Genomic DNA, 12,878 nt, shown 5'->3' on the forward strand with positions numbered 1-12,878 from the left:
AAAATGGGATCAGGAGCCAGAGCAGTCAGTGCAACGTTGTAGCAAGCCCCAAGGCCTTGTAGGGCGGTGGGCTTCCACATTCACCAGCAGGAACAGCATTTCCTCCAGGTTGGCTGAAGGGAAACTGTCCTAACAGATCCCAGGGGAATCACATGCATTCTACTATTTCAGAAGGACTGGCCCAGGGGATGAAGATAAAATGTGGGAATGTTTCCTAGAAAAACAAAATCTTGAGTTGTGTTTTGGGACTGTGTTGGTTCAACCAAGTGTTATTCTAAGTAGAAGGAATGATGCAATGCAAAGTTCAATGTCATTAAACACACACACACACAAACAACAACAACGCAAAGCAAAGCAAAAGCAAAACCAAACACCAAACAAAGAACCGGGGTGTTTTGGGGGACAAATAGCTTGATCAGAAGGGTCAATTACTGATTAAAAGTGTGGGACAGTGGAGGATGGGGAAATACAGGGAGAGAGCAGCGATCAAACAGTGGCCAGATTCTGTGCACACATGCTCTGGGTTAACAAGGCTTTGTTTGCCAGGTGTGGTGGCACATACCTGTAATCCCAGCATTTGGGAGGCAGAGGCAAGAGGATTGCCATGAATTGGAGGTCATTCTGAGCTACATAGTGAGACCCTATCTCAAAAACAAAATAAAACAACCCATTAAAGAAATAAAGGTTCTGTTTGCATTACTGCGGATTGAATCAAGGTTTTTCACACTGAGTTGAATTGCCAGCCTTTTAATTTTTTTTAAAAAAATGATTGATTGTTTGAGACAGTTCTTGATAAGTTACTAAGTTGTCCAGGTTAAGCTTGAACTTGTGATCCTCCTCAGGCTCCCAATGAAGGTACAGGCAATCACTAACATACCTGGCTAAGTGAAAGAGTTTTAACTAGACTTAGAGACCATGTTAGAGATGCACTATGACCTATTTGGATTTGATTTAGATCACTGCAGCCCTAGGGAGGCTGAGAAAAATGAAAGCTAAAGGACAGAGAAATGAATTACGAAGCTCAGGAACTAGTTTTGCTGAGAGATAAGGAAAGGAGTCTTAACTCAGTAATGGTGGTGGGAAGAAATGTTACAAGGTTATAAGCCAATGAAAGAGTTCGATATGGTTTGGGAGTGGGAGGTTGGTGCAGGGCTGAGTCTTGCCTGCATGACTCTGTAGCCTTCTACCTAAGATTAGTGGGTGGTTGCTCGTGATGCCAATAACAGATGAAAGAACACAGGAGGACGAGCAGGTTTGAGGAGGGAAATTATGAGTCCAATTTTCAGTGCGTTCAGTTTGAGGAAAAATGTACAGGAGAGAAGAAGGAAACAAGAAAAGGGTGGAGAACAGGTGAGTCAATCAGGGCGGAGAAGGAAAATGACAAAGAGGAAACAATGCCCCGCCTAGATTTGAGTACAGTAACACACACACACACACACACACACACACACACACACACACGCACATCCCGAGTTTTTCTTCTGGTTCATTTTTCAAAAGCTGCTTCCTTGGAACTTGGTTCTACCAACTAGTTGAACACAGAAAAAAGCACATAGTTCGATTCGTGGTTACCTGGCTGGTGACAACTTATTGTTGTCATCATTTGCTCTGGTTTTGAACTCTGGTTCAAGTTACTCCAGAACCAAAATGATCAAAACAGCTGTACTTTTTCTATACAGCCCCGGGGATGAATAACTTTCCTTCTGTCCTCACCTATTTTCAAACAGCAATAACACAGTGTGTGTGTGTGTGTGTGTGTGTGTGTGTGTGTGTGTGTTGCGGACATTTTTCAAGTTCTGGACGGCGCCTGCCATACATCTTTTTCGAATGGAAGCTCTTCTATTTGCACCTTACATGAAGTGTTGGCTAATAGTTTGGGTTGGCTCATTCCCAAATTGTTTCCTGTTTTGCAGTCTGTTCTCTGTATGTCTCAAACTTGTGTTTCCGAGGGAGAAACTCCTTAAGTACTAAGTATTTTTTTGAGCAGTCATCAGTAGCCAATTGAAAGCAAGTGGTCGGCACATGGTCGTTACTTCGGGGTGGAGGAAAGTATTACAAGTAGATGTTTTCGCTCTTGCCAGGTTCAAACATGGCGGGAAGGGCCGCAGCCAGCCCTCCCAGAGCGCTCTGCTCTCTTTCCTGGTCTCCGCCGGTCTTCGTCGCTTTCTTTTAACCTTTGTTTCCTGGGCGGCTTCAGTGGGTCAGCACCCGCGAACGTGACAGCGGACCTGTTTCCCGCCCCCAGGCGTGGGCCCGCCCACCGCCTCACGTTAGCCAATCCCAGGATGCGCTATGGCGCCAGGCCGGCCCCGCCCCCAGCCTCGCTGTGGCCTGCGGGTTCCCGGCCGGCGGCGCGGCATTCTGTCTTGGGGACTGCTGGTGTGGCAGCGTGAGTCTCTGTAGCTTTTCTTTAGCTACGCTTCAGCCCAGCGCCGCCTCAGCCCACAGCCCCAAGCCTCCATTATGGACTTCGAGGACGGTAAGCGCCGCTTCTGGCCGGCCGCCGCGGTGGGCGGGAGGCGGGTGGCCTGCACGGGGGGTCTGTGTGCCGTCTCAAAATGGCCGTGTGGGCTTTGTTCTGTGGGCCCGAGGCCGCCCGGCCACCGCGGGCCCAGCGCCAGAGCCGGCTTCTCAGCGAACTAGCGCGTCCGAGTTCGGTCCGGCGGGCACCTGGGAGGTCGGTGTGGGCTCGGGTTCTGGGAAAGGCGCGCCCAGAACGCGAGGGCCCGCGAGCTTCGGCCCTAGACTCGCCCTGGCCTCTGGGCAAGCTGCTTCTCCCTCGCCCCCTCCCCCGACGCCTTCGCTTTGCGGCTCCGGCCAAGGCCGAGGGTGCCCCGCTCGTCGCGCATTTTTCCCACGGGGTGACGACCCAGATGATCCGTTCTGTGCATCCTCAACCCCGGGTGACTTCTGGCTAAACACAATTTCCAGAGGCTTGTTTATTCACTCACGGTGATGATGTCTCTGGTTGTCCTAGCTCGAGGACGAGTTTAAAGGGTATCTTTTAAAGTGCCATATATAAGTAACTGTATGTACAGAATAAAAAGCTGAGTTTGCCTTGATTTGCAAATTGGGCTATTTTGTACACCAAAGTTATCTAGTTCGAAATGCCTGACTTGCGAGTATTCTGTGAACCAAAGTACTGTTTTGGGGGGGAGGGGTCTTGTATGGACAGGACTTAGAATTCTGGCACAGCAAACATCAGATGCCCTTCACATACACGGTAGCCTGTGTTGAGCTTACTGATTAAATGGAATTTTAACAGTACTTTAGAATCCTCAGTGACACCACTTCTTTACACCGCATTTACCGAGTCACAATGCGGAATTAATTTGGTTGTCTTCAAATCTTAACCAGCTTTGATGGGAATGAGCATCGAGATAAAAGCAGTATGTAGTGATAGCATTAGGAAGGCATGGGAAAGAGCTTGTACGATTAAACTGAGTTTAATCCCTACTAACTGGGCAGTTCTAAATAAAACCAGCCCACTAAGCAGTTGTAAGCCTCTAAGGTCAACAAAAAAAGGCACTTTTAAAATAAATGAGGTGTGTTCTTAGCATGCGTCTTACTGAATGAGGTTTCGATTTTTGATTTGATTTCATCTTACAAAGAGTTGAAACTTCTATGTGTGAGAATGTGAAAGGGGACAATAATCCTTTGGTGGGTACTTTTCAATTACTTTGAAATAGGAAATTAGCTCTTAGAGTAGCATACTAGGATGGTGATTTTGTTTTAGTTGGACTTTGGTTCATTTTGATACAGCCACAGTTGAGAGTGAAAATAAAAGAATATATTAAATCATGCCAAAGTTTGACAGCATTACCAGTACGCAAGGTACAGCAAAGGCTACCAAGGTGGTGATGAGGGGACAGTGGGAGCAATAAAGCAATCCCTTCTGTAGCGAATTGAAAACATTAATATAAAACTTGTATGTCTGTTTTTATTATCACCATATGCCTGAACTTACAAACTATGTTAGGGATAACATAGGCTGGCCTTGAATTCACAGTGGTTCTGCCTCAGCCTTCTGAGTGCTAGGATTGCAGGCATGTGCTACCAGGCCTGGCATTATTGTATTTAATTCCATTCTTTAAGTATTAGTTGACAGATTTAACATTATTAAATTTTGATAAGTAAATTGGGGTATCTTTCTCTATGATGCCACATCCTGGATGGATATAGAACACATTAATGTACATATATGCATTATGCATCTCAGATAAAATTTTTGAAATTTGGAATGCAAGTTAAGTGCTAAAAGAAATACTAATTTTGAAAAAAATTTGTATTACATAGACTCAATTCTCAGATATGTTTGTTTTTTGCATTATTTAGTATATAATTTCATCTATCTTCTTTGGTTATGCAGTATAAGTCAGTACTGGATTCCTTCTTTTAGCTGTTAAGTATCAGATGTTACAGGCTGATTATTACATTGCCATGTTGTGGATGATGAACATGTTATTTGGGGAGGTAGTAAAGAACAGATGTTTTCCCAAATGGATATTGGTAATTATTTATTGGTAATAATGTTGCAAGTAATTGAGTTAATGGCATCTAAAAATTGTGTTTTATATATTGGTATATACTTTTGGATTTTTTGCTAATTCTGTCAGACTAATTCCTTTCTGTTGACTGTGTCTTCATAGATTATACACACTCTGCTTGCAGGAATGCTTATCAGGGCTTTAATGGTAAGTGTCATCTTTGATTTTCTCTTAAATTTGTTGAGGGATTGCATTTCAGTTTTTCAAATTCACAAAAATAAAATATCTGAAAAGATATTTTTATGTTTTGACTCGATGTGTGCATTTGGGATTAGAAAAAGCTAAGAGTTATTCAGATGAGTGTTACTTATTGTCCTTGTTATTTCAATTAGCTTCTTTTAATTTATTACAAAAACTCTAACCAAATTCTAAGTGATGAATTACAGGATACTGGCTGAGTTTTTTCGTTGAATCAGAGATTTTGGGGTTTAGTAATTTACATTAAGTGGATTATTGGCTTAGTTTTATGTAGTTTCTATTGTAATGCATTTTGATGTTTTTGAAGCTACTTTTCTCAGTGTATTCAAATATAGTGATTTACAGTGAGTGATCTGGAAGAGCACATGAAGAAGCATAATTATTTGTTGACATAAACATATTAGACTTTAGACTACAGATAAAAATCAGGAGGGAGATGCAGAGTACAGTTGAATGGTATTTTGATAGTTACCAGAGTTCTTTAGATAGAGCACAATAATTTGCATACAACAATTTAAAAAGATTTAAAAAATTAATATATTTTCCTTTGTAAGATTTAATTATATTGTAAGGAATTTTGAAACTGACAGAAGGTAAAGATAGGGGTATAGATTTAGAAATAATGTAGATCAGAAATTAAATCCTCAATTAGTTGTCTTTAAACTCTCTAGACCTGTTTCCACATCTTTAAAAGTAAAGAAGAAATTATGTGAAAGAAATTTTTTATTTATAATATCTAAGGATAAAGAGAAACTCTTGAATTTTATGTAGGCTAAAAAGTCTCAGTGTATAGGAGGTGCTCAGTATGTATGTATTAAGTGAATATTGAAAGAAATATATATATATATATATATATATATATAAACTTATTTTGGAGGAGCAGAGTCTTACTATGTAGTGTAGGCTGGCCTTGAACTCATGGCAGTCTTCTTGCCTCAGCCTATGGAGTGCTGGGATTACAAGTATACACTATGACACCCATCTGAAGAATATTTTTGAGGAGAGGAACACAAATAAATTGCCAAAGAACTTTTAATTTGCATCCCCGTGCAGGTTAGATTGTAATCTGGAAAGTTACCTAAAAAACTTCCATAAATGTAGATACAGGGATATTAAGACCTTTTATTTGGGAGGTGATGGCTGTTGTTAGGGTTACTTTCTCATCCCTAAGATACAGCACCCATCTGTCACCAGCAACTTAAAGGAGACAAGATTTATATTGGCTCACAGTTGATAGAGGTTTCAAGCTATAGGTGACTTGCTCCAAGGCAAGGCAGCATGGCAGAGGGGCATGACAGGCAGGTGGATTGATCATGGGAGGAGAGAGGGAAATAGATCCTTTCAGGTCAAATGCCCAGTGTTCCACCTCCACTCACACTTCACCCCCAAATCACTTTTAGCTATAAATTCATCCGTGGATTGATTCATTATTATGTATCGTGTCCCCATGGTCCATTAGTCTCCCCAAAGCCCCATGTATGAACACATGAGGCTTTAGGGGAGCATCTAGATGTAAATTATGAGTAATTTAAAAAATACTTTTTTTTACTGGATGTGGTGTGCATACCTTTAATCTCAGCATTCAAGGGGCTGAGGCAGGATCCTCACAAGTTTGAGGCTGGCCTGGGCTACAAAGTGAGTTCAAGGCCAGCCAGAACTACATAGTGAGACCTATCTCAAACAAACAAACAAAAATTAGAGAAAAATAACAAATTGCAGGCTGACTAGTGATGGGTAGAAAATTGAGAGGGCTAAATAAATAGGAGTCCAGAATTTTAAACTGGAGTAAGGAAACTGGAGGTTTGGAATGCTAGAGGGCTTTACTGGAGAACTGGCTTTAATGTCTATAGAGACAGGGCTTGAAGTAGTAATGTACAGTGTTACAAAAGAAATGTTATGATTTCTATTGTTTTCTCTTGATTTTAGTTGTAATAGTGATTCTCATCTGAGGGTGATTATTATCCCCTGGGGAGTTGTTTCAAAGTTTCCTGTTCAGGTTGTATGCTAGACCACTTGAACCTTAATTTTAGAGCATGTAGTACTAGAAGCACTATGAATGATTTGGCCTTCGCCTCTGGTTAAAAACCACTACTGAAAATTCGTATTTTGAGGTCTTAGTTATCTACATTGTACAAATGAGACAGGGATTTGATTTGACTTCATTTGATAAATGTGTAGTACCTGTTGCATATGAGGTAGTGTCTGGGAAGCTGGGACTATAGCAGTGAGCAAAATGGACAAGTATTCCTGAACTGTGGAGCTTTCAGTATAGTGGGATAAGGTGTACAGAAAATAAGGTTAAAAAAGTGTATCTTGTACATTAAATTAATGGAGGGAAATGGAAGAAATTAATGCAGGGAAAGAGGACTTGTGTATTTGTGCATGCTGTGATTTTAAAGGTGTTAACTGGAGGACTCATAATGAGCATAGATTTAAATGAGGTAAGGATGCAAACTTGAGAGTATCTAGAGAAAGAATATTACAGGCTTTAGGAACTAAAAGATAACATAGTTAGCAAATGAAGCCAACAATACACCTCTTTGTGAGCATGTATTTCCTAGCTGTTTACTAAATGAAGTAGAGGGCATTGGAGAAAACATGTTAAGATACTGATTTCTTCCACAACATTGTTTGGAAGGAAGTTGTGTTTCCATTGTCTCCATATTTTTCTTCTTTCTTGTAATACCTTTTCTTATGTAAATAGCACATAGAAGAAGAGAGAACATTCCAGGTGGTAACAGTGTGAATGCAGGGCTAGCCATACTGCTTCAGAGAGACTTAAGACTGGTTTGACCACAATAGATTTTTATTGAAGAGCCTGAAGACAAGTCTAGAAAGAGGTGAGGTGTAGCCCGGAAGCATTGAAAATCAAAGGTAATTTGCTTATATATAAACAGCACTAGAATCTAGGTATGGTGGTACAGGCCTATAATCCCGGTACTCACAGAGACTGAGGCAGGAGAATCTTGAGTTTGAGCTCAATCTGGGCATCTTAGTTCGACTGTTACATCAAAAATGATAAAAGTACAGGGCATGTTTCTCAACATAAGGCCTGGGTTTAGTCCCTACTACTGCATACACAGACACACAAACAAACACATGCACAAAACAGGCAAATGAGAAGCTGAAAGAGGTAAAGGTTCAGGGGAAAACAAGCATTCTAGTAGGTGAGAGAGCAATATGTGTAAAAATGGCTATTTTTGTCTTCTAGGAATATAGAATGAACAAGGATGTGTAGTAAACAAAGTAAGGAGGTGATGGGGCAGATCATAGAGAGCAGAGTTTCTCAACTTTGGCACTGTTGACACTGGATTAATTTTTGTTATGGGGTAATGTCCTGTGTACTGTAAAATGTTTAGCAGCATCCTTGGCCACTATGCATTTGATGTCAGTAGCATCGCCTAGTGAGGACTATCAGAAGTGTTTTCAGATTCCCTCAGTGTCCTGGGTAGGGCGATGGGCCAGTCAACCCTGATTAAGAACTATTGGTTAGGGCTGGGAATTTAGCTCAACAGCATAAGCACCCACCTTGCAAGTATGCAGTCATGAGTTCAATCCCTGGTACCAAAAAAAAAAAGAACCATTGGTTAAAGGACCTTACTTTAAGGCTTTGGAAACAATGAGAGAGTACTGAGCATTGGACATGAGTTTAACTTATACTTTACCAGGATTAATACTGATTTTTGTCTTTGAAATAGACAGAATAAAAGTGGAAACAGGAAAACCAATTAAGAGGCTGTTGCAGTAATCTTGTTGATAGATCACAGTAGCCCATGCTGTGGTGTTAGTAGTGCAGAGGTGGAGAAAAGTGGTTCCATCCAAGACTTAGTCACATAGATAGATAAGTCAGTTTTTCTTGACTGTGCCACAACTCCTTGCTTATGTTTTGTTTTCACCTTTCGAGCTTGTTATGTATATGATAGTGTTCCAGGCAATAGAATAGACTTGATTTAAATTATTAGGCTAGATTTATTTTTTCAGAGTAAATTTCTTTCTTAATACTGAGAGAAAAGAGATAATGTTAAGTTCTTATAGTGTGTGTCTGTGTGTGTGTGTGTGTGTGTGTGTGTGTGTGTGTGTGTGTGGTATACTGAGGATTGAATCCAGGGTCTTTGCAGTGAGTTGCATCCCCAGCCTTTTTTGTTTGGGGCAGGGTCTTGCTAAGTTACATTGCTCAGGCTGGGCTTGAACTTGGGATCATCCTGCCTTAGCATCTCAAAGTGTTGTGATTTCAGGTGTACAACATCAGGCAAGGCTAGTTTTACTTTCAAATGATTTTTAGAGCCAAGTGTAGTGGCACAAACCTGTAATCTCAGCATTGTGGAGGTTGAGGCAAGAGATACGTCATGAGTTAGAGACCAGCCTGAGCTGCATAGTGAGTTCCAAACCTGCCTAAACTACATAAGAAGGCCGTGTCTCCAAAAAAAAAGAATTTTGGAAAATATTTACGTGTTATGTCCATGTACCAGCTCCTCATGATAAATGTAGTCATACTGCAAACATGTATTAATAAAAATAATTTTTAAAATGATTTTTAAACTCAGTTTTGTAACCAGGAAGGAAACTTATTTTTTTTTCTGTCTTTTTGAGACAGGGTTTAGCAGTTCAAACTGGCCTCGAACTTAATTTGTAGCCCAGGCTATCCTTGAACTTGCAACAAATCCTCCTACTTCAGTCCTAAGAGTGCTGGGGTTATAAGTGTGCACAGCATGCGCCTGGCCAGAAAAATTATTATTATTAGTAGTAGTAGTATTATTTTTGGTTCTGGGGATTGGACTCATCACCTTGTACTTGCTAGGCAGGTGCTTGAGCTGCTGAGCTAAATCCTTGGCCCCCTAAAATTATTTATTTATAGAATTTTTTTCTCTGCATACAATGTAAAGATTTTCTTCTTTAACTGAATAGTGACAATACTATGAACAATAAACCAAAATCACTACTGTATAAAAGTAGCTTCATTTTTTGTGCACTGCACAATTCCCGACATATAGTAAGTACTCAATAAATGCTAGTTATTTTGTGCTCCATAGAGAGGTTAAAAAAAAACAAGCCCTAGGGTTTTGTATTCAAAGACAACCATTGTTAACTCAAAAACTAGCTGAACTAATAAGGTTTTTTTTTTTTTTTTTTTTTGCTTTGTGCAGTTGACAAAGCCTAGTTTTAGGATTATTTTTAAATGTGGATTAGAAGGAAACTTTTTATGTTGAAAACTATATTCTTATAATTGTCCTTTGTAATGAGATGCAGCATATATCTATATTCTTACCATATACTATATACTTATATAGTATATACTTCCCACTGTTATATCAGAGTACTGGGGATTGATCACAGGGCCTTCACAACAGCTTCAAGGACATTTTCAGTGAAAGTGACATTTTTATTTTATTATTTTTTACTGTGGACATGTGACATCAAAGAGTATAATGTAACAGTGCCACTACCTTGATTTGTGTTCAAGTGCCAGCAGTTTTATCAGCCAGTGCTTTTCTACCATCATTGAAAATGTCAATACCATGAAAAAAGCAGATAATGCTCTAGTATTGTTTATGAAAATAGCTTTGACCTTGTGGACCCTTTGAAAAAGAGGTCTTAGTAATTCCTAGCAATCAGCAGATCATTCTGTGAGAACTACCACTTTAGATATATGAAAAAAAATCAGTAAAAATTGGATCCTTACCACAAAACTAGTAGTGTAAATCAAGATGAAGGCCGGAAAGAGCAGAATATAAGCATATTAAGAATACCACCTGATACCTACAGGTTTTTGTCAGTAGAAGAAAGGTGATATGTGAGACAGTATCAAGTCAAAGGTATCTGAGAATGGTTAGTATTTGAAGTAAACTTTAAAAGACCAAAAGATTTCAATAAACAAGTATTTGGGGTTATAGATGAAAAATTTTCACATAGAAGCAGCAGTATGAGGGAAGTAAAAGGATGCCATGAGACTGAGAAAATCATTTTATCTCCTTGGACTTTAAAGTGAGAAGATTAAATTTTATTGTTTTAGTTGCTTACAGGTTTAAAATTGCAAGATTCTGAGTAGTATTTTGGTAAAAATGTCATATTGTTACTCAAGATTAGAAATGTGAAATGATTATAAGTAAAGTTTAGTGTTAAAATATAAAGTATTTGCTCTGTGTGTAATATTGTATTTACTTATGTATAAGGTATGGCAAAGAGTAATGAAATATTTTAAGGGATTTTATAGAAAATGAATTCTACCACAAACTAGTATTTTATTTTTCACTTTTATAGTTACTGTAATCTTTTATTTTTATAGTTAGTGTTACCTTTTTTATAAGAGAAGTTGGAATATAGGTGGAATTATAGTGTAATAAAATATACCTGGTACCCTGTTGTGTTGCTAGAATTCATAGTCATCTTCTTTATTCAGGGGAATTTGAGAATTTAAGTACATGTTGAGTCATTATTGTTTACAGATATGGTGCCAAAGACTGGTGCCATTCTGTGATTCTATTTTTAAAAATACTGTTTCAGTTACTTGTGAACATGGCTAATTGAAAATATGGCTGCTTTTGAGTTTTTAGACAGCTTGAGAGAATTAGACACAGAAAACAAATGCAGTGTGTTTATGTCATAGTATGCTTAGATCAAAAGCTCTTTTTGATACTAAATGCTGACTTTCCTTAAGAATAGGAATTACTTATTATATACATTGTAATATCAAATACAAAGTCTTAAAAATGTCTTCTAGTCAAATAAGTATTAATTAAATTGATTAATGGAATTTTTTTATTATACTTAATGCCTTTTTCTTTGAAATACCAAGCTTTGTTAGCAAATACAGTTTTCCAATATTATTGTTTCGGTGCTTTTTATTTCAGTGTCTTTTATGTAAATTTAAGTGTTAATTATACATTATTATCTTAAGCCATTGATGTGAAAACATTGTGTTTTTGCAAAGTTTTTGAAGAGAACAGCATGTTTTACTGACAAAGTTTTTACTGACTTTCTTATAGGAATGGATCGTGATTTTGGCCCAGGATCCTATGGAGGTCTGACATTCAAGGATATTTATCTAAAATTTCTTCTTTTGAGTGCCAGGAAAGGTGAGCAGCGTTTAATTTTTTTCTTTTTAAACTCTTGTAGGGATGGATCGTGACTATGGCCATGGATCCTATGGGGGTCAAAGATCCATGGATTCCTACCTAAACCAGTCATATGGCATGGACAATCACAGTGGTGGTGGTGGGGGTAGCAGGTAAATTGATTAATCACTTGGCCAAATAGACAACGATAAGATTCTGGATGTATTTTAAGTATTCCTTAGGCATGTTATAATACTTAAATTTCATTGCGAGGCGTCGAATAATCACCTTAAATGTTTCAAGGTGTTAGTGGTTATAAAAATTGTCAAAGGATCACTGGCAGGCATTTTAGGAAAATCCCAGATAACTGTTAACACTTTAGTATAATAGAGTAAGATAGTCTGTTTTTAACAGTGAACATCTTAAAATTTCTTTTACTTTTAACTCCTTTTCATTGAAAATGTCCTAAGCAAATGACATAAAAATACGTTGCTGGAAATATTATTTGTGAAGCTTTTAATGATTAAAAAAATTTTTTTTCTAGTGGGGGATTGCTGTGTAAAGCACCAAAACTGTCTGATTAGAGGGGGCTTCACTGAACCATCTAACAACATTCAATTTCTAAGAAACATTTAAGATAAATTTTAAAAAATTTTTAATTTTAAGGTTGAGTTGCAGGAACATGTAATAAAAAATACTCCCAAATTATGTATTGGTAGTTATTACTTAAAACCAAAAACACTTGTGCTCAAGGTTAGGAGCATTGTGTTAAAGCCATGAATACCAATACCTTCAGTACACTCTAGATTGTATTTATATTTCACTGTTGATGCTGTGTAAAACTCACACTTAATTACAGGTTGTAGAGTTGAGGTTTTTTAAGAAAAGGGGGTTGGTTCATTTTTTGAGGCACAAAGTTTCCTGCTAAGTAATAAGCAAAACTAGTTAGGAGATATTTTAAACCATTGTCCTTCCTCTTAAATTGAAGGATTTTGATTCCTTAATAATGGACTGAACGATGCTTACTTTTCTTCTTTCTGTTTGAAATGTGTCACTATGGTTTATAGTAGAGAAAAATGAA

The 12,878-nt window shown here is 38.3% G+C and overlaps 1 protein-coding gene across 7 annotated transcripts in view; it reads left to right on the forward strand.

Annotated features, from left to right (window-relative positions):
• The first annotated feature begins 2,291 nt into the window (after positions 1-2,291).
• Positions 2,292-12,878, forward strand: part of Znf326 (zinc finger protein 326) — a 40,836-nt gene continuing 30,249 nt past the window's right edge. For 3 of the 7 annotated variants that reach the window (XM_063253974.1, XM_063253969.1, XM_063253980.1), the window contains exons 1-4: positions 2,292-2,479; positions 4,650-4,694; positions 11,729-11,764; positions 11,859-11,970. In XM_063253974.1, coding sequence (XP_063110044.1) covers positions 2,464-2,479; positions 4,650-4,694; positions 11,729-11,764; positions 11,859-11,970 — 209 coding nt within the window. In that variant the 5' untranslated portion in view covers positions 2,292-2,463. Of the gene's footprint in view, positions 2,480-4,649; positions 4,695-11,722; positions 11,819-11,858; positions 11,971-12,878 lie in introns of those variants that run through there. The other 4 variants (XM_063253991.1, XM_063253983.1, XM_063253994.1 and 1 more) reach the window with 4 other exon arrangements.

Source organism: Cavia porcellus, unplaced genomic scaffold (genome assembly GCF_034190915.1).
Source record: "Cavia porcellus strain 051 isolate PalLab524CR breed Dunkin Hartley unplaced genomic scaffold, mCavPor4.1 scaffold_1, whole genome shotgun sequence".
In the NCBI taxonomy this organism is placed as follows: Eukaryota; Metazoa; Chordata; class Mammalia; order Rodentia; family Caviidae; genus Cavia; species Cavia porcellus.